Source organism: Trichosurus vulpecula, chromosome 2, assembly GCF_011100635.1.
Source record: "Trichosurus vulpecula isolate mTriVul1 chromosome 2, mTriVul1.pri, whole genome shotgun sequence".
Lineage (NCBI taxonomy): Eukaryota > Metazoa > Chordata > Mammalia > Diprotodontia > Phalangeridae > Trichosurus > Trichosurus vulpecula.
The window spans coordinates 39,416,055-39,438,658 of NC_050574.1; the positions used below are offsets into that span (position 1 = coordinate 39,416,055).

The 22,604-nt window shown below is 43.3% G+C and overlaps 1 protein-coding gene across 5 annotated transcripts in view; it reads right to left on the minus strand.

The window, feature by feature from the left end:
• Positions 1-521: 521 nt before the first annotated feature.
• The window catches only part of LOC118839164 (zinc finger protein 850-like), a 154,718-nt gene continuing 132,635 nt past the window's right edge, over positions 522-22,604 (minus strand). For 3 of the 5 annotated variants that reach the window (XM_036746611.1, XM_036746609.1, XM_036746610.1), the window contains one exon: positions 522-4,948. In XM_036746611.1, the coding sequence (XP_036602506.1) occupies positions 2,357-4,780 (2,424 nt within the window). In that variant the 5' untranslated portion in view covers positions 4,781-4,948 and the 3' untranslated portion in view covers positions 522-2,356. Of the gene's footprint in view, positions 4,949-20,374; positions 20,475-22,604 lie in introns of all 5 variants that reach the window. The other 2 variants (XM_036746608.1, XM_036746612.1) reach the window with 2 other exon arrangements.

The following is a 22,604-nucleotide window of genomic DNA, read 5'->3' on the forward strand; positions in this document are numbered from 1 at the left end:
AGTGAGAGAAGTCTCTTCTTCACACTAGGCATCAGTTTCCTTGGAGAGAGATGCTGTGGTAGAACAGGAAGAGAATTAGATTCTCTTCCATGTAAAGGAACATGGGTTCAAATCTCAGTTCTCATTATGTCTATGATCTAACCTGTCTGGCCTAAGGGTTCCTTTAGCTGTGAAAAGAAGGGGTTGGGATAGGTGACAATAAAGTCATTTCTAGTTGAGTCTGTGACCAACTGACATAATCAATTTAAAGCATCATGTAAACCTTAAAGAGGGCTGGGCTCTGAACTTCACAGCTAACTCTCCACTTTTCATCAGCAGCTCTAGTTGGTTGGGACACCAGAAATACATCATTGCCTTGGCCCCAGGTAACCCTAATGGATTCCTTAGCTGAAAAGTTTCCAACTTCCTTTTCTATGTTGTTTTTCCCATTAGTTGATAAGCTCCTTGAGGTCAGGGCCTGTCTTTACAAGTTCATACAGTAGGTTATTGCTGCTAAATAAATCTACCACAACACAGACATCATAGATGTAAAAACCTAGATTTTATTATACTTAAGCACAGGTTCAGATAGTAGAAAAATAGCTGTACCAAGATTGGAACTTCTGGCAAAGTCTTTATAGAGAAAATTACTGTCAGAGACAGAGAAATAATTTTTTTTTAACCAATTGCAATTTTTATGGTCTCTTAGGTCACAAAGGTCACCCAGGCCTACTAAAAGATTTTTTCATGCTTCTTTCAATTAAGGTTGAACAAATGAAGTTAAAACAAATTAGTAAACACACAAAGTTACAGAATTAAACACTGAGTTTGCAAAATACTACATTTATAATTCTACAGGGCTACATTTTCAAGAAGTCACAATGGGCTAACTAAGAGGAAGGGATTTACATGTCACCAAAGGGTCAGGGATCAGGAGAATTCTTCCAGCTAAATCCCCCTGGCAAGCTCAACCTCTCTTTTGACTTCTTACTATGATTCAGTGAGTCAGGTTTTATCCAGGTGAGGTCAATATTAACAAGAAAAATGCTTTAGTTAACCAAATGTTCCAGGGGGGCAATGGAATAATAAAAACTGAATAAAAGGAAAAGGAAAATGTATCATCATACTGCAAACAACTGCACACAAATAAGTTATAGACAGGAAAAGTTGGAGGGAATCAATAGAAGGGAAGCACTTGAATTAAGAAAGTCTTCCTGTAGAAGGTCTCCCCTTGTTTCCCCTGGGCCTCATTCTCTCTCCAGGCAGATTGACTGGCTCCACACTCCTCCCTTCTCCTTCCTTCCCAGGGACACCTGAGAATACTTAACTAAACTGAAGCTCCATCAGATGGCTTATGGGGAGAAAGAGAGAAGGGAGAGATGAGCCTGGATCTTGGATGGGGGAGGGTTGAGTTCACAATGGAGACATGATTAAAGATGAAATTGAGAGTTTTAGTATCTTTTTGTGAATTTTCCCCTCTGCTTGGGGTTTAGATTAGGTTTAGAGTCAGAAAGCAGAAGGCATAGGTAATCACAGAGACCTGTTCAGCATCAGGTCTGGTTAGAATCGGACACTTGGAGAGGTGGGAAGGTGAGCCTGGGCTGGAAACCAGGGAACAGGGAGTTTAGTTGTGCCTCTACCACTGACTTACTGTGTGACCCTGGGTAAGCCGCTGCCTCCCTCAGGACCTCAGTCCCCTCACTTGTATAATGAGGAAGGGAAGGAGGCAGGGACTGATGATCTAAGAGTTTGCATAACATTCAGAACTGGAAGGGACATCAGAAACAACCCAGGCCAATCCCGTCTTTTCAGGCTGTAGATGGGTATGCTGAAGGGGAAATGACTTGGCCAAGGACACACAGCCAGCAACTGGCAGAGCCAGGAATGCTTCTGTCTTCAGGTCCAGGACTTTCTGTCATCCTCCACTGCCTCCCAATGACTTGCAATGAACAATGGCTCTCCTGGGGTAAATGTTGGAGAACCTGCCAGTTTCAGGATCCATAATTGGTTCTGGGTTTTGGGTAGGGTTCTGCTGGAGTCACTTCAAGCCACATACAAGCACACAAACACAAATCAGGTTTCATAACTGACTCAGTTGAAAAGGAAAGAAAAAAAAAGCAAACTTCTCATCTGAGAAAGAAAAGTTCCTACAGAAATAGCGTAGCACATGGAAGTCTTTCCACAGGGATCTGAGACCTGTTGTTGACTAGAAGTCAGCCTTTCATCCAGCAGAATCCAACACTGTAGGACTTCTGCTCAAGAAGAGTATCTGAATGGAGGCAGACTGTTCAGCTCCCATATTCCAGGATTCTCTTCAGTAAGACCTCTCTGGTAAATAACAAGATTTGAGTTTTTGCTGAAAGCATTCTCACAGTTACTACTTATGTAACCCATCTGTATGAAAACTCTGGTGCTTAACAAGGGACAAACTATCACTGAAGGCTTCCCCACACTCATTACATAAAAAAGGCTTCTCTTCAGTATGACTTGTCTGGTGTTTAACCAAGTCAGAGCTCTGAATGAAGGATTTCCCACATTCATTACATTTATAAGGCTTTTCTTCAGTATGAATTCTCTGGTGTTTGAAAAGGTGTGAGTGTTCACTGAAGGCTTTCTCACAATGACTACATTTATATGGTTTGTCTCCATTATGATTCTTCTGATGCCTATTAAGATCTGACTTCTTTACAAAGGCCTTCCCACATTGATTACATTTATAGGGTTTCTCTTCATCATGAATTCTCTGGTGATTGAAAAGAGCTGATTGTTCAGTGAAGGCTTCCCCACATTGATTACATGTATAAGACTTCTCTCCAGTATGAATCTTCTGATGCACAGTAAGATTTGATCTCTGAATAAAGCCTTTTCCACACTCATTACATGTAAAAGGTTTCTCTCCAGTATGAATCTTCTGGTGTACATTAAGATTTGAACTCCGACTAAAGGCTTTCCCACACTGCTTACATGTGTATGGCTTCTCTCCAGTATGAATTCTCTGGTGACTAACAAGGACTGAATTTGTACTGAAGTCTTTCCCACATTCATTACATGTATATGGCTTCTCTCCAGTATGAGTCATCTGATGTACAAGAAGGGTTGAGCTATCAAAGAAAGCTTTCCCACAATCATTGCATGTATAAGGCTTCTCTCCAGTGTGAATTCTCTGATGTCTGAAAAGGGTAGATTTTTGAGTGTAGGCTTTACGACATTTAGTACATTTATATGGTTTCTCTCCAGTATGACTCTCCTGATGTACATTAAGATTTGACCTCCTGAGGAAGGCTTTCCCACACTGATTACATTTATAAGGTTTCTCTCCAGTATGAATTCTCTGGTGATTGAAAAAAGATGAACTTTGGGTGAAAGATTTCCCACATTGATTACATTGATAAGGCTTCTCTCCGGTATGAATCTTCTCATGTACCTTAAGGTTTGAGCTCTGAACAAAGGCTTTCCCACACTCATTACATTTATAAGGCTTCTCTTCATTATGAATTTTCTGATGATTGAAAAGGGTTGATCTTTGAGTGAAGACTTTCCCACATTGATTACATTTATGAGGCTTCTCTCCAGTATGAATCTTCTTATGCACACTAAGATTTGAGCTCTGACTGAAAGCTTTCCCACACTCTTTACATTTATAAGGTTTCTCTCCAGTATGAATTCTTTGATGATTAACAAGGACTGACTTTTTACTGAAGGCCTTCCCACACTCATCACATGTATATGGCTTCTCTCCAGTATGAATCATCTGATGACTAATAAGGGTTGAGCTCTCAAAGAAGGCTTTCCCACACGTATCACATTTAAAAGGTTTCTCTTCAGTATGAATTTTGTGGTGTTTGAAAAGGGTTGACTTTTGAGCGAAGGCTTTACCACATTTAGTACATTCATAAGGTTTGTCTCCAGTATGATTCTTCTGATGTAAATTAAGGTTTGATCTCCTAAAGAAGGCTTTCCCACACTTGTCACATCTATAAGGCTTCTCTCCAGTATGAATTCTCTGGTGATTAAGAAGAGACGAACTTAGGGTAAAGGCTTTCTCACACTGATTACATTTATAAGGCTTCTCTCCAGTATGAATCTTCTGATGTACCTTCAGGTTTGACCTTCGACTAAAGGCTTTCCCACACTCATTACATTTATAAGGCTTTTCTCCAGTATGAATTCTCTGGTGTTTGAAAAGGGTTGAGCTCTGACCAAAGACTTTCTCACATTTGTTACATTTATAAGGCTTCTCTCCGTCATGAATCTTTTGATGTACTTTAAAGTTTGACATCTGACTGAAGGCTTTCCCACACTCATTACAGGTATAAGGCTTCTCTCCAGTATGAGTCATCTGATGTACAATAAGGGCAGAACTCTCAATGAAGGCTTTCCCACACTCATCACACTTGTAAGGCTTCTCTCCAGTGTGAATTCTCTGGTGTTTGATAAGGATTGAATTTTGAGTGAAGGCTTTCCCACATTCCTTACATTTATAAGGTTTCTCCCCAGTATGAATTCTCTGATGATTAATAAGGGTTGAGTTTTTATTGAAGACTTTCCCACATTCCTTACATGTATAAGGCTTCTCTCCAGTATGAATCCTCTGATGTTGAATAAATCTCGAGTTGTGAGTAAATGTTAACCCACATTCATTGCATTTATAAGCCTTTTTAATGGCATGGTTCTTTCGATTTTCAGAAACGTGTGAAGATTCAGTGTAAGCTTTGCCATGTTCCTTATGTTCATTTATTTTGTCTCCATTTTGAATCTTCTGGTGTTTGGTCATTTTTCTCACATTCCTCTCCTTCTTCATCTCCTGACTCTTTACCTGGCTCTGACTTTCCCCACAGTCCTCAGAAGTAGAGTAGCAATGATCAGCACTGCTTCCAATTTTCTTTCACAATTTTCACTCTACATGATGATTCTTCTGGAATGCTCTCTTTTGAAGATTCCTCTGTGCTCTTTATCCTAGGCTCCAAATCTGAAAAACAGTAATATATGGTACAAATGTTCCCATTTCTCTCAGCTTTGAGAAAGGAAACTCTGGATAGAGTGACATAACTGAAAGTGGTGCACAGAGAAAGATAGCACATTATAGAATAATTTTAAAAACCTTTTTCCTTTCTCTAGAAATAATATTTTTCCTAGTATAATAATCTTTTCCAGATTTTTCTCTATCTGAAAATATGTAGAAATAAAGGCTTATAAGCCTTTCTTAAAATAGGTAAGGTTGAAAACCAATCCTTGAACAAAGGTCATCTCTTATGTCTTTAAAAATCACTGTACTCTTCATCCCCTTAATGAACTGTACTAAGACCACCTAGAAGCACAGCTCAAGTCTCTATTCATAAGGGAATCTAGGTACTGATTAGAGGGAAGAGGTCATCTTGGATTTGGAGGAGGTCCAGAACAATCAAGGGAACTGGTCCCTTCAGACCTGGGCTCAGCTCAAGACTCCCAGGTTTCCTTCTTCATCCCTTCCCCAGTTGTCTTCTCATAGTAGTTGTGTACCCCCAGCACTAAGACCTCCACCTCTTCCTCTTAGTGAATTCCTCTCTGTACTCTCCATTTGAGGAAGTGCCCCACCACAATCATGATTCCCCTATTTACTTTGTCAGCTTGCCTCCATCTGGGTACTCCTTTTTCTACATTCCAGCACCCTTTTTCTATGTTGACATTCTTTTGTGAGAATGTAAGCTTCCTGAAGGCAAGGAATGCTTTCTTTTTGCTTATGTTTGTATGCAAAGTATTTGTAGTTTCAGTGCCTCTAAATTACTAAATGCTTTATGAATCTATCAATAAAGGGAGAAGCAGAGGAATGACTATTGTTTTAGCCTGTCAACCCCAAAATGTATTTTAACATGACTTTCCTGCCCCAAGATAAATGTTACTACAGACATTCTTAGGCAGAGGGACATCTCTGAGGGTATGGAGGTAGGATGGGGAAGACCATACCAGTTTGGATAGTTCTCTGTCAGCTAGAAGTTGCTTTGATGTAGAATGATATATATTTAAAAAATTTTTCTGTCATGGCAGACTTGTGCTTGAAATACAGAGCACTTTCCCCCTACCTCCCTCTCTAATATCTGAAATGTTCATGGGGCTTTATGTTTTGCCAAGTGTCTTCCTTCATTTGACCATGGTAATAATCCTGGGATCAAGAAAGACATCTCTAATTTATAAGGTTCAGGGATTCAGGGTCTTGCCCAGGGTCACAAGTTGAGTTGTCAACAGATAACATTTATTTGGCATTTTCTGTCTGTGAAGGACTTTCTCCCTAAGACTCCAAGAGAGGATGGTCATTGTTACCCATCCCATTTTCCATGAAACACCTATCTGAACTTGTTTTCTTCTCCAATCTACAGCCACTTTCCATACCACCCACCCATAATCCATTTCTGGTCCACAGGGTGCCAAAGAGATAGAAATATAGAGGTAGGAGCCCAGGAGAAATATAGTACAAGATATTTATCACAATCATTCTACCCAAAGTCTTCTTGTGGCACTAGCTCTTACTGAATAGACATTCCAATAAGTTGGGTGCTCAATGATAGAGCAGGATATTGGATCAGCAAAGGGTCAAGAGATTTTTTCAGTGATCAGATTATGTATTGGGATGCCCATGAAGGCAGTGTAGAGAGAAAAGAGGAAAACCCAGGACAGGACCCTGACAGACATCCCCATTAAGTGATCATGACACAGATGACAATTCAGTAAAAAAAAAGGGGGGGGCAAGGAAGGGAAGAATGGAATAAGCATTTATTAAGCACCTACTATGTGGGAGGCACTGTGCTAAGTAACCCTTTATTGACATTATCTCATTTGATCCTTACAACAACCCAGGGGGGTAGGTGCTATTATGTTCTCCATTTACAGTTGGGGAACCTGAGGCAGACAGAGGTCAAGCAACTTGCACAGGATCACACAATTGATGTGTCTAAGACCGGATTTTAACTCAGGTCCTGCTGACTCCAAGGCCAGGGTCACCCAGCTGCCCCCCTGGAAGGATGGTGGGCCAGATGAGAGAGAAATCAGAAGAGAGCAATGTTATAGAAACCCCAGGTAGAGAGCATATGTGCCCTGAGAGTAAAGTCCATCACCACAAATACTACAGAGAGGTCAAGAATGAAGACTAAGAAAAATGTCAATTAATAGACTGATGTTAACTTTGGAGAGTGAGGACAGACCAAGAAAGAGAGTACAGAGAGGGCATCACAAAAATATGTGTGGAAGAGATCGCAGCCTTCTGTGACAAACAGCTAACAGATATGACTTTCCATTGTCACATGTCCAAGAAGTCACCCTCTAGCCTCTGAATGAATCTTCTAAAGGGGAGCCCCTTCCCCTTCTAGACCAGGATCAACTTTAGGAAGGTTTTCTTGAAACAACCCTCTATTTACCCCTTTGCAAGTTCCAAGCATTGCTCCTAGCTCTGTCTCCTACAACCAAAGTCAACAAATAGAAAACTTCTTCCACATGACAGCCCTTCCATAGTGAAAGCCACTCTTATTTCCCCATATCCTTGAGTCCTGGAATGCTCCCAGGAGGAGTCAAGGCTGCTCAGTTCCATGGCTGCCCTCTTCTGGGCATTGCAGCTTGTCACTGTCCTTGCAGGCACAGAGCCCAGAACTGCACACAGTCCCCAGACAAGCTCTGAGGAGGGCAGGGGCCATGGCCTTCATCTCATCTCTGTGCCTGGGGGCTGGGACCCTCTCCCAGCTTTTCTGCCTCTTACCTCGTCACACTGCAGATTCTGGCACTCACAGATCACTGGAAGAACGGAAGGCTGGCTGTTTTACCTCCTGTGGAATTCCACCCAATTCCCTAGCATGTGCTAATCCTTTGCGATCCTGAATGTCAGCCAGTGTTAGCCACAGTCCCAACTTTGTGTCAACTGCAAGTTCATTTAGTATGCCATGTATGCCTTTATCCAAGTCACTATCAGAAAAGTCACAGAATACACATACAAACAAACAAAAAGCAGGGTAGGGGTGGTGGTGATTGAAACATTTTTTTAAGTGCAAAAGGGAACAGAAAGAAGTCCAGAAAGAAATACGTAGAATATAGTGAGGCTTTTTTTAGATACAAAAATGAACAGAAGGAAGTCCCAGAGACAAACACAGTCATAGATAATTAAGCATTTTTTTAGTTACAGAAAAAAACAAAAGGAAGTCATCAAAATTGAGATTTGTTTTAGTTATAGAAAGGAAAAAAGGTAAGTCCAGATAGAAACAATGAAGTAGCAACTGGCATTCTTTTAATAAAAGGGAAGAGAAATAAGTCCAGAGAAACATAGCCATAGAAATAGAGGCATTTTTTAATGTACAGAAGTACATCAAGACAGAAACACTGCCATGAAACCGAGGCAATTTTATGAATATATATATATATATATATACACATATATATATATATATATACCCACACACGTACATATACATATACGTACATATACACATATATACATACATACATATATATGGCTTCCTGGAAGCCATCTATCTATCTATCCACAGAGAGAGAGAGACAGAGAGAGAGCAAGAGAGTGAGGATGTTGATATAGAAAAACAGCCACAGAAACTGAAGCATGCTTTTTAGATAGACAGGGGAATAGAATGAAGTCCAAAGAGAAAGAGAGTCATAGGACTGAGGCATTTTTTTAGGTAAAGAAAAGAAGGAAGTCCAGGGAAAAACCCAGCCAGATAAATTAAGAAATTTTTTTTTTGTAGACAGAAAAACATAGCTGTAGAGACTGAAGGATTCTTTTAATGCAGAAGAGACCTGAAGAATTTCCAGATAAAAACATAGCCAAAGAAACTGAAGATTTTTTTCCCCTACAGAACAGAAGGAAATCCAGGTAGAAATACAGACAAAGAAAAACTGAGACATTGTTTTAGGTACAGAAGGAAGTCCCAACAGAAACACAGCAGAGACACTTAAGCTTCTTAGGTACAGAAAAGACCAGAACCAAATCCAGATAGACAGTTCTGAAAGACATACAATGACTTTCACATTTTGGCGTTGGAGGTTCTGAAAGGGAACCTTTGGTATCTTCCCTTGTGGAACCTCCTCCCTTCAAAGACTTCTTGAACTCCCCAGTATTGGGGATTATCTCTAGAGGACAAATCTGGACAAGACATGGGAACCTAAAAGCAGCTGGTCTATAAAAGGGCCTGCGGGATGGAAAAAGGAAGTGGGGAGAGAGCCCTCAGGGGGACCCAGGAGAAGTCTTCTCAGATGCCAATTTCCAGTGAGAACAGGCTGAGTTCATGTCCTCCAGTTGGATGGGGCTCTGGCCCCTCCCTCTTTTATTCTTCTGTGCTCCAAGCCTTCTGGTTTTCAAATCCTTTCAGTCAATTTCACAAGCAAGATTAAGTACTGAATTGAAGCACCTGCTATGTGCACAGCTCAGCTTAGCCAGACTCCAGACCTCAGTCAATTCCTAGTCCAGCCTCAGACTAAAACTCAATGCAGAGGAATCAATAATAAAAACAAAAGTGCCCCCTAAGGTTACTCACCATCAATGTGTGAGATCTTGGTTTTGTCAACTGAGTTTCTCAGACAAATGAAATCTCAGAAATGCTCTTGGAGCTTTAGTCTCACAAGCCTGTGAAGTCTGAGTTACTGTGTGATTCTAGATTTAAGCCCATCCAGTTCACAGGCCAAGCTCCTCCCCAGGCATTCAGGTTCTAAAGCAATGAAGGAACTTTCTTTCAAAAGAGGTGGTTTACACATTAACAGCAACACTGTGTGATGATTAACGATGATTGACTTAGTTCTTCTCAGCAATACAATGATCCAAGACAATTCCAAAAGACTCGATGGAAAATGCCATCCACAACCAAAGACAGAACTATGGAGTCTGAAACACAGATCAAAGTATACTATTTTCACTTTCTTTTTGGTTTTTGCTTTTCGTGGTTTTTCCTTTTTGTTCTGTTTCTTCTTTTACAACATGACTAATGTGGAAGTATGTTTAACACGATTGCACATGTATAATCTATATCAGATTGCTTGCTGTCTTGGGGAGGGGAAGCAAGGAGAGAGAAAAATTTGGAACTCAAAATCTTATAAAAATGAATGCTGAAAACTATCTTTACATGTAATTGGAAAAACTAAAATACTATTTACAAAAACAAAAGGGGTGGCTCACAGATGCACAGGAATTGAGCCCTAGGATGGAGACGAATCACACTCATGCATTTATAAGTCTGGGGATGGGTTAAAGAAGTGAGGAAGGATCTGATTTCCTAGGATTTCTAGGAGGGTCTTATAATTCACAGAACTGATTGTTGACCACTTGAGTTCACCCTTATTAGCAATAGTAGAAAGCCCCAGAATTTCCAGAATAGAGGCACATAGCAGATTGCAGACCAACCAAGTTAGCCAAGAATCAGAAACCGGGGAGCTCAAGTTTCAAATTGTGCTGCTGACACCTAGTATTCAAGGTGATTGGGAAAGGCTTCCTTTAGAAGACAGGATTTTACCTGGGACTTGGGAAGCCAGGGAAAGCAGGAGTTGGAGATGAGGAGGGGGGGAATTCCAGGCCTGAGAGATAGTCAGTAAAAATGCATAATCTAGAGATGGAAAGTATTGTGTGAGGAAAAGGACGCAAGCTGATGTCACTGAATCACAGAGTGTGTGGGGCAGAGTCTACTGTCAAAAAGCTGGAAAAGTGCGGGGAGAGGCTAGAAGGTTGTGAAGGACTTTGAATATTTAAGTCTTGAGGTGACAGGCAAGCACTGGAGTTTACTGAAGAGGTAGGTGACATAGTCGGATGTGAATATCCCAGGTGAGTAGAAGATGGACAGGAAGAGGGAGAGAATGAAGGCCAGTAGACCAGCCAGCAGCTACTGCAATAGTTCAGGGATGAGGTGACTGAGGCCTGCACCAGGCAGTGTCAGATGAGCGACATTAAGGTAGATTCTAGAGGGCTTGGCAACTTACTGAATTGGGGGGGCTTGTAGGCCAACCTTTTGGAAGCATCCCAGAGCCTGAAAGTCACCTACAGTACCTCCCCCTGCACTGTGCCACCCCGACAATGATTTTACTATCACAAAAGAAAACTCAGAGGACTCTGAATAGTTATAGGAACTTAACTCTTTTTTCTTTATCTGAAAAAGGTAAGTAGCTGGAGCTTAACAAATATTGACTAATAAAGGAGCCCCCATTTCTTATGCCTTAGGGTGACCTAACTCCCAACAAAGTACTTATATTTTTGACTTTGTAACAACTTGAGAATCTTTTATAAGAAATCTGTTTTCCCAACTTTCTGCCCAGCCAGATCCTTACACATCTTACCCCAAACTGCTCTCTGGGTCTCTCTGGGTTATGGAGCTCAGCAATGTATTTATACACGTCGGATATTTTGTATGTGTATGCACACACTTACAGATGTATATTCAATCACATATCTGTCACTGGTGGAGCTGAGGTACACACGTGTCCATCCCTTACTGATGTGGTGTGTACCTGTCTGTCTGCATCCTGTGTATCCTGTACTGGGCAGTGGCTAGCAAGGACCCTGTTCAAGATGTCAGATAGTAGGTGATGAGAGATCAGAGTTGGACAAGTACATCTGAGAGTAGTCACATGAACACAAAATAACTGAAAACACGGGAACCAATGAGCTCTCCAGGTGAAACAGTAGAATGGGAGGAGAGGAGAGGCTGCCTTCTCACCTTTCTTTCCCCTCTGGTAGAGAAAACAGCTGTCCTCTGAGCACAGCCAATAGCCCCCCAGAACTGCATGGGAACTCTGAAACATCCATTTCAACTTCTTTGCAGAGAAGAACATCATCCAAATTATCCTCCAAGTGAGCATTGCTGGTTTAATTTGAACCCTTCCTTCTTAAGACCACTGTAGGCACTTTAGGACAGCTCTGAGACAACAAACATTTATTAAAAGCCTAGGACTGGGGATACAAATTAAAGCAATCTCTGCAGAGACGTTATAACCAAACAAGAGATATAGAGATTATGGGAAGTAAAATAGATGATTCTGACTATATGAAATTAAAAAGCTTTCACACAAACAAAACTAATACAGCCATAATTAGAAGGAAAACGAGGAAAATGTGTAGCAAGTTTCTCTAATAAGGGCCTCATTTCTCAAATACATAGGGAACAGAGCCAAATTTGTAAAAAAAAAAAAAATAAGAGACATTCCCCAGTTGATAAATGGTCAAAGGACAGAAATAGGTAGTTTTCAGAAGAAATCAAAGCTATCAATAGCCACATTAAAAAAAATGCTCTAAATCACCACTGATAAGAGAAATGCAAATTAAAACCGCTCTGAGATACAACCTCACAACTATCAGATTGGCTAAAATGACAGAAAAAGAAAATGACAAATGCTGGAGGGAATGTGGAAAAGCAGGGACACTGGTGCTCTGTTCGTGGAATCGTTAACTAGTCCAACCATTCTGTAAAATATAGCATTTCCTTTGACCTAGCAATACCACTACTAGATCTGTATCCCAAAGAGATCAAAGCAAAGGGGGAAAGGATCTATTTGTACGAAAATATAGCAGCTCTTTCGTGGTGGCAAAGAATTGGAAGTGAAGGGGATTGCCATTAATTGGGGAATGGCTAAACAAGCTGTGATGATTGTGATACTATAGTGCTGTAAGAAATGATGAGCAGGACGCTCTCAGAAAAACCTGGGAAAATCTACAGGAACTGATATAAAGTGAAGTGAGCAGAACTACAAGAACATCGTACACAGTAACAGCAACGTTGGAAGGATGATCATCTATGAAAGACTTAGCTACTCTGATCATGACAAGAACCCACGGCAAAAAAAAAAAAATGTTATATCTGCCTCCAGAGATGATGAACTCTAAATGCAGACTGAAGCATACGTTTTTAAAATTTTGATTTTTAGTATTTCATTCTGTGTTTTCTTTTACAATAGCTAACATGGAACTCCCCTCATGGATGTGATGGAATACTACTGTGCTATAAGAAATGATGAGCAGGATGCTCTCAGAAAATGTTGGAAAGACTTACATGAACTGATGCAAAGTGAAATGAGCAGAACCAGGAGAACACTGTACACAGTAACAACAATATCGTATGATGATCTACTGTAAATAACTTAGCTATTCTCAGCAATACAATGATCCAAGACAATTCTGAAGGACTTATTATGAAAGGTGTTGTCTATCTCCAAAGAAAGAACTATTAGAGTTGAATGCAGATCGAAGATACTTTGTTTTTACTTTATTTTTCTTGGGGTTTTTTTTTTTGACTGTGTTTTCTTTCAGAGCATTACTTACATGCAAATGTATTTTGCATGACTACACATTTATAACCTATGTCAAATCGCTTGCCTTCTCAATGGAGGGAGAGAAAGGAGGGAGGGAGAGAATTTGGAACTCAAAATCTGAAAAAAAGAATGTTAAAATAATTTTTACATGTAATTGGGAAAAAATAAAATGGTAAATTTAAAATTTTTTAAAATTATTTCTGATTTATCCTGTACATGGTTTGCTTTGTAATATATTTGTTCACATGTTGTCTCCACCATTAGAATGCTCTTTGAAGTCAGGGACTGTCTTCTGCCTCTTTTTGTATCCCCAGCATTTAACATGGTGCCTGGCACATTGCAAAGTTCATATGAATGTTCACTATTATTATCTCCTTGCTTTATTCAACAACAGCTGATTAATTCTGAAGAGAGTTCTTATAGAAAGAGAAATCAGGAGAAGAGTTGGTTTTAATAGGGACAAAATCAAGAGCTTTGTCTAGGATGTGCTGGGTTGGAGAAGCCCATGAGACCAGTTCCATATGTCCCAATGGTGCTGCTGATGTGAAACTGAAGCTAAGAACAGACTGGGGCTGGATACTGTAGAATACCAAATTAGCAGTTATCTACAAAGAGGTGATAGTTGATCCCAGGGCAGCTGATGAGCTCCAAAAGTAAAAACAGTGAGAAGACAAGAGGGTCATGGACAGAGCCTTGGGATACATGAATAGTTAGCAGGCAAGATGATGACCCAACAGAGGACACTTGAGAAGGAATGTCCAGCTAGGCAGAAGAACCACCAGAGGTGGCCAAAAAGAAAGTGGTTTAGTTGAGTGGTGGGCATGAAAGCCTTATTCCATGGAGTGGAGGAAAGGGAAGTTTTTAACAAGAATGTGAGTGTTAAAGGGAAAAGACTGAAACCGGTGGGGTCAAGTGAAAGTTTCATTTTTTTATGATGTGAGAGATTTGGGTATGAATCTAGAAGCCAACTTTAGTCTCCCCCCCTCCATCCCAACTTCTTACTTCTAGGGTTCTTCAAACCCTAGATACTTACTCAGATATGATCCTCAGTATTAGTACTAAGAGTCACAGTAATGGTAGTAGTAGTAGTAGTAGTAGCAGTAGTAGTAGTAGTAGCAGTAGTAGTAGTAGTAGTAGTAGTAGTAGTAAAAATCATAACAAAGGTATCATTTTAAAACAGTAAATAAGCGTTTATTAAGCACCTACTGTATGTCAGGTACTGTGTTAAGTGCTGGCAAATACAAAAGGAGGCAAAAGACAGTCCCTGCCCTCAGGGAACTTACCATTTAATAGGAGAGTGTATGTATAGTGCTCACTATGTGCCGGTCACTTTACCTGTCTGCTTCAGTTTCCTCAACTGTAAAAATGAAGATGACAGCCCCCACCTCCCCTAGGACTATGAGGATGAAATTAGGTCATCTTTGGGAAAGTGTTTAGCATAGCACCTGACACACAGTAGGGGCTTAGTAAATGCTTCTTCCCCTCCCCCTCCCCCTCCCCCTCTGACCTTTCACCCACAGGGCTCTGGCTTCTGCTTGATTCACTGCTATGAATTGGGGCACAGTATGATGAGTGGTGGCCTTGAGATTAGAAGATGTGGATGACATTGGTGATGCTCCTGACCATCTCTGGGGCTCGGTCTCCCTCAGAGAATGAGGGGATTGCATGAGTTCCAAAGCTGCTTTTGAGTCCCTGTTCCTCAGCATACCAGCTCTGCTTGGGCTCTTGTGATCTTAGGGAAGGCAGCTTCCCTCTCTGGGCCTTCTTTCTCTTCTCTGAAAGAGGAGTGGTTGGCACTGGCAATCCTCCAAATGAAAGGATCTATGGCTGTCTAGGGCCCAGGCAGGATGGCTCTCAGACCAGCTCCTCATAGATTTACATAAGGAAAGGACCTCAGTAGTCACCGATTCCAACCCAAACATTTTTTACACACACAAAAACAAGCCCCAGGTTGGTGAAATGATTTGTCCTAAGTCACAAAGACAAGACATAGGCATCACCTTCTTGTCTTTGGGGATCACTATGGAAGAACTTTCTGGCTTGCTTCCTAATGTAATCCAAGATCTTCTTCCTCATGGAGCTCAGTCCTGGTCCATTCGTTACTTCACCTGAAATGTCTGGACTCTGATCCAGGGCCCACTCAGGAGGGGCATGGACTAGGTAGGATCAGTCTCAAGTTGTTTCAAGTTGGAGATATGGTTGACAACTGGTCCTCTAGACTCTGCTTAAAGACCACCAAGGAGAAGAGGAGCAGGACCAAAGTCAAGGAAAGAAGTTAAAAAGAATTTTAAAAGATTAAATACAATCTTAGAGGAATAAGGAGTAGCCCTGAATAGTTACACTCAAGAAGGATAGGAAGAAGGTTGTTGGCAAGAGAAGGCAAGGTAAATAAGAAAAGTTAAGATGAAAAATTAGAGAGTAAAGCAAATTGATGACAGGGGTGTGGGGGTGGCTCAAACTGATGAGGTTGGTAAAGGGGGAAGAGGAGATTCGTGTGACTGTGGAATTGTAACTAAGGAATGGTCATTGAGTGGGATTATCAAGATATTAAAAGGCAATAATTGATATAAATCTCACAACCAGGCATTTAGGGTTAAGGTATAGACCTCAAAGTAATTTTTTAAAAGGGCAAAAATCTCAACCATTATAAAGAATAGGGAAAACCATGTGGAGCCTTACATTGCATATACTAGGTTTATATTTCTTTTACAGTCAAGTGACTGATGTTCCAAATGTAGGCTGACCTCCTAAAGGAACATCTCTCTCCTTGGTCCAGGTGGTTGGGAACAATGAGATTTTAATGGGAAACCTTTCTTTCAAGTGCAGAGAGGAGGACTTCAAACACAGCAGGAAAGTCATAGCTGCTTGCTGAGTTGACATGGTGGCTGTGCCTGAGCACCATAGAGGAGATCAAAACAACACATTTCCCTCCCACCCCCAGGCTCAGGGCTGGAGCAAGTTCTCCTTACAGAAAGTTCAGAGGCATCAATCTAATTAAACTCTTGGGGGCCATTAAAGGTTTGGAAGTTTCCCAAGTCCTGTTGGCTAAGTTGGTCACAAGAGAACTTTTGGTGCAGGAGCTCAGAGGGGAAGTTGGGATGACAGAGGGAAGACACAGGATGTTCCCTCTGGTCCTCATGAGTGAGGATGGAGTGACAGGAATTCTAAATGTAGCCTTGGGTTAGAGTCATCCTGCTCTGGAGTCCATAGCCCATCATCAAAGTAATAGTAAGTTCTCCCTCTTTTCTGGGTCTCTGTCCACTCTTGTCCTTCTCTCTCTTTTTCTCCCCCCCCCTTTTCCTTTTGCTCTGTCCCTCTGTGTCCTTTTCCAAATCTGACACTAGGAAAAGGGCTCTGGGCCCTTGTGGCAAAGGAGCCCCAATGTCACCCATGTTCTATCTGGACCATCTGCTCTGGGAATGATGGTCACATGGAGGATCAGCCCATTGTGGGCTCCATTGGAGCAACCAGGCTTGAGAGGCAAGAGCACTGACAGAAGTTAGACATCAGAGGTTTGACTGCTCAGCCTCCTTATCAATCATTGAGTCTGACTCATTCACTTTTCAGATGAGGAAACTGAAGCCAAAAAAAGGGGAAAGTACTTCCCCAAGGTCACACAGAGGACATGCCAGAGCTGGGGTTTAAGCTCCTCACCAGGCCACCTCCCTGAGTCAGAACAGTCTGGGATGGAGGAAAGGATCCTTGAGGGCAACATGGATGCACCTCGCCCTTGTAGTAGATAGCAGTGCTGGGCCTGGAGTCAGGGACCCCCGAGTTCAAATTTGGCCTCAGACACTTACTGGCTGTATGACCTTGGGCATGCCACTTAACCTCTGCCTGACTATTTCCTCATCTGCAAAATGAGGAAAATAATAGCACCTCCTCCCTGGAGTTGTTGTGAGGATCAAATGACACAGAACTTGCAAAGTGCCTCCCACACAGTTATCACTTAATAAATGCCTGCTTCCTTCTTTCCTTCCTTCCCTCCCTCCTTCCTCTGTATTCTGTTCAGGGTCTCTGCTGACAGTAGCTACACATCAGAGCTTTGCATATGATGAAGGGAACCTCAGAGGTCACCTGATCCCCCCTTTCCCTGGGCTGCCCCACAGCCTGGCATCATTCTCCAAGCTGGAAGGGACCTGAGGGTTCAGCTAATGTAACACTGCTACCACTCTAGACCTGCTTGGTGTAAGGAGGGAGCTCTGGGGGCTGGCTGCCCTTCTGTGCTTCAGGCCCATCACCACACAGTATCCAAGTTGGAAGAGATCTCATCAGGGACCGACCAAGAGAGCTCCATAAAGGTCGACATCAATGCTCTCCTCAAAGACTCCAAGGGATGGGGACCCCGGCAGAGCTAGGGGGCATAAAGAGCACTGCTGGGGAGTCCTGTCTCTAATGCTTACCTGCTGAGTGGTCCTGGATGGGTCACTTAGTACTTAGCACTATTCTGCACAATGGGAATCATAACATTATTGTAGCAGCCAACTGAAGGTTGCTGTACGGTGCCATCTGCCTGGCCAGATGGAACCCTTGGGGTTCTGAGCACTCTGCCTGCCTGGCTGGCTCCAGGGCTGGTCAGAAGGTTGTGATGTTCAGCCAGGGCTGGGCTGGAAGCCACTCAGGCCCCTTTCAGCAGCAGGCTGCAGGGTCTTTCAGGGCCCAGGACATCTACTGACAAGGCAAGAGTGGGACAACAGGCTGACCACTAACTAAGGACACTGGCCTCATCCTCTGGGGAGGCAGGAAACTAGCGTATGGTCCAGGCTCCAGCCTCACCACCAACACTGGCAATGCCCTCCTCTGATGCCATGGTCCATGAACGACCTCCTTCCCAGGAGGGCTGCTGTGGTGAGGGGGCTGCAAGCCCCCTCAAAGTGTAGCCACTTGGGGTTAGCTGGGGGATTCTTTCCTGGAGCAGGCAGGGGCCATCCCCAAAGCACATTTTCCCCTCTCTAGTTCTCAATGTTGTTGGCTGTAGAGAAGGCCGGGAATAGTCTGAGAGAATTTTTTTCAGGGATGTCAATCAGGGCTAGGCTTATGAGAGGTGAGGAACATTCAGAGACAGAGAACAGCTCCCCCTAATTTTTCAGAAAAGGAAGAAAGAAAGCCATGGTCACTAAGGAGGTCTGGGACAGAGCTGGGGATCTGAGTCAAGCTACATTCAGGAAAAATCAAAGATGATCTCAGAGGGAAGGCAAGAGAGGCTTATGGGGGCTTATGGAGAACTGGGAAAGCTTTCTTATAGAACTAACTTGAAGGAAGCCAGGGAAGGCAGGAGGTAGCATTCCCCGATCTTCTGGTCAGGAGCCAGGAGGGTTACTGCAGACATCTTTTCTCACTACACATCATATCACCTGGTTCTCCTCCATCTGAGTCCCTGATATGGGCTCCATCCTACTCACCTCCCATGTCTTTGGGCTGTGGACCATGTGGCTGGCCAGCTGCACGTGTCCCAGAGGGACCCACCGAGTGTGCATAAGCTTGACTCCATAAGCCCTCTATTACCCTACTGGTCCTCACTCATAACATGCCATCTCTGCATCATGCATGTGGACTGTCTAAGCCCCAGGAATACTCTGCCTAGTCATCTATGCCTATCAAAGTCTTGGCTTCCTTCAACACTTAGCTAAAATCCACCTCCTGAGGAGGACTTCATAGATCTCTCCACCCCCCCACCCCAAGCTAAAACATTCCTCTCTGAAAGTACTTTCCATAATCCAACACATGTATAACATATACATACATACTTACAGACACGTGTGGATGCATGTCTATAGACACATGCATATGCATGTATGTCTATCTTGTGTATGCCTAGGTATTAACATGTTGTCTGCACGACTGGGGTGTGGATTGCTTGATGATAAGACAGTACTGCCCATTGTTTCCTGCTCCCTAGCACTTAGCACAGTGCCTAGCACAGAGCATTTGGTAAATGCTTGTTGAGAGACTTTTCTGGGTCTCTAAAGGCCCATTCACCTATATGACTCTGTGTTTTGAGAGCTCTGACCTCCTTTCTGCCCCCCCCCCCCACTCCAGATGCCTCCAGGAGGGTGGAGTGAGCTGGGGAACCACTCAGAGGGCACTGAGTTCATTCTACCTGGTATCACAGACCTTTGGCACCTGCAGCTCCTGCTTTTCACTATCCTCCTGCCCACTTACCTGTTGACCCTGCTGGGCAACTTGTTCATCGTGATCCTTTCCCTGGTGGATTGCCGCCTGCAAACCCCCATGTATTATTTCCTGAGGAATTTCTCCCTGCTAGAGATGGCCTTCACCTCAGTCATCACTCCCTAGGTTCTCAATCACCTCCTCACAGGCCATAAGACCATCTTCCCACCAAGATGCTTCTCCTAGATGGTCCTTTATTTGACCCTGGGCACTGTGGAGTCCTTCCTGTTGGCTGTAATGTCTGTGGACCGATACCTGGCTATCTGCTATCCCCTGAGGTACCCAACCCTCATGACCAGCCAGGCCTGCCTGCAGCTGGTGCTGGGCTGCTGGGCTGGAGATTTCCTTTTCCTCTCAGGGCCATGCATCTGGCTCCTCCTGCTGCCACTCTGTGGACCAAAGGTGCTCAACCACTTCTTCTGTGATAGCATCCCGCTTCTGGCTCTGGTGTGTACCGACACCAGCCATCTGCAGCTGCTTGCCTTCTTGGTGGCTGTGTGCACCGTGGCTGGTGCCCTCACTGTGACCACAGCTTCCTACATCTGCATCATCTGGACCCTTCTACAGCTGCCCTCTGCCCAGGGCCGGTGCAAGACCTTCTCTACCTGCTCCTCCCACATCCTGGTGGTCTCTATCACCTATGGCAGCTGCATCATCATGTACCTCCATCCCACCCAGACAGGACAGCTGGACCTCAACAAGGGGCTGGCCTTCTTCAACACCACTGTTGCCCCCCTGCTGAACCCTTTTATCTACTGCCTGAAGAATAAACTGGTGCAGCAGATCACCAGGGATGTGCTGGTCAAAGGAATGGGGCCTTCTAGGCATCTCAAAGTTTGCCTGGGGGGCCCTGAGAGCTTCTAGAGGGGCCAGAACATGGAGGAAGAGGGGGATGGAAGATGATGGGGTAGGAGAAAGAGCAATGCCTTGGGAATCAGAAGCCCTATGACTGAGGCTCAGTACTTACACTCAATAGCTCTGTGGTCTTGGAAGAGTCTCTTCTGTTCTCTAGGCTTCAATTTCACCCTCTGTCAAAGCCCAAATGGGGTCGGACCCGACTGAAATGACTAAATAACAACAAAAATGAAGTCATTAAGTAAGATGATGTCTAAGTCTCTAACATGAACTTGCTGTAACTTCTTTGTGGACAGAACTTGTAAAGGAAAAGGGGGGGGCAGGGGGAGAGACAGAGACATGAGAGGGGCAGGAGACTGGAGGACAGCGAGACCATATAGATACAAAAAGAGAAAGAAAGGGAGGGAAGAATATAGAAAAAAGTGGGCAAGAGGAAGAAAAGTGAATGAAGAGATGCAGTGGTAAAGGTAAGGGAGAGATCAATAAAAGGAGAGACAGAAAGGACATGAAAGGGAGGGAACTGGAGGGGAAGAGTGAGTAGAAGACAAGGTTGGAGGAGGAGGAGGTGTAGAAAAGAGGGCAAGAGACAAAGGAGAGCCAGGAGGGAACAATCTGCAGATGGGAGAGGGGTGACCTGCAGAATCAGAGGCCACCTAGGCCAAATGCTTCCTTTGACAAATGAGGAAACTGAGGCCCAGGGGTGAAGGGACTTCCCCAATGTCTCATAAGCAGTAAGAGGCAGAGTGGGGATGCATGCTCTGGCCTCCTGAGCTCTGTGCCAGTACACTGGGATACTTCATAGATGAAGGTGGCAGAATTTTGTTAATGAAGACCACTCCTGGGGGCCCATGTAATGCTTATCAAAGTCACTTCCTGGAGGGGAATGGATGGATACCAGGTCACACAGCTGCTGAAGCTGAAAGGCTGGAACCACCGAAGAAGCTTCTCCACACCAACAGTATGGGCCCTAGATGCACAGAGTCCTGCACCCACCATCCTCATTAAAAGGCTACAAAGGACAGGGAGAGTCACCACTCACAATCCCAAAGCCAAAGGGAAGTTCTCCATTCCACAAGTCTCTAGATCTCCAGAGAAGCTCGGGCACTGTGAGGGTGTGATGGGGGACTTCTCAAAGTGCTGACCAAAAGAGATGCTTTGCCATAGCAGAGGAAGGATGTTCAACAAAGATATTCAGTGGCCACATCTTGTTTTTTGAGCTGAGTGCATCTTCTCTGCCCCTGTGTTGGCCACCTATGGTCCTCTGGTCCAGCCTCAAGAAAGGGCCCAACCTCCTGACTTTACTCAGCAACCAGGACTAGCCCAATCCTGAGCTCCCTAAGCCAATCAAGTCCCAAGGACAGTTTTGATTTCTTTTAAGGAGAAGCCCACGTGGCTGGGGACACCTATAGGTGTTTCTGCTCCTCCAATCTTCCTAATCATTTCTCTGTCCAACTCACCACAAAAGTTCCCCACACTCTGCCTTCTCTCCTCACACCTCATTCTCTCACTCTTACCTGATTCATCCCTGAAAAACTGAGGTTGTTCACAAGAGTTTCCTCTCCTCCCTTTCTAATCTCAAACCCTTCTGCCATTATCTCTATGTCCTCCTTCACCTCTATCTCTAACCCACTTTGTTTCCAAGGCCAGTCTCTCTAGATATGTCCTTAATACTCCCTTCTTCTCCAGCAGGATGCAACAATATCGCACCCACTGTCAGAAAATCACATAAGCTGCTTTCCGAATTATATATTCCTGTTCCAAATCTTCCAATATTGTTGTAATTTCCTTATCTCTCCCTCTGATTCTATTCTACCGGGTACTTAGAACTCTGTTTAGGGTGGGTTAAACTACAATAGCCCATAAAACTTTTCCTACCAAAAATCAACATTACTTTTTGGTTGCTGCTTTATACTCAATATGTCCATTCCATGTGTTGGTTTTTTCCTGAGCCTAGGATGGCAAGTACTCTATGGATTTTCTCAGGCTGATGTATTTTAAATTACATCACATATTATCCAAGATCAAAGGAGATGGATTTGGTTGGACGCTCTCTTTTTTAAGTGTTTTATCAATACTTGAAAATAATAACCTGAGATTACTATAAGAGTTTGTTTCCTCTCTGGGCATTTGTTTCAGAGAAAACCAATCCAAGAACTTCGGGAAATGCAGGCAGGGTGTTGAGTGATAAGACAGGGGTTCCCTGGAGATGAGGCAATAGAAGTCAAGATTCAGTAGTTTTGGAGGTAAGAGGAGCTGCCAGCAACATGGTTGACCTTGCCCTGGTCTTGGAGGTGTGGAAGCCAAGAAAACTAGTCAACATCTTATAGATTTAGTGGGAAATA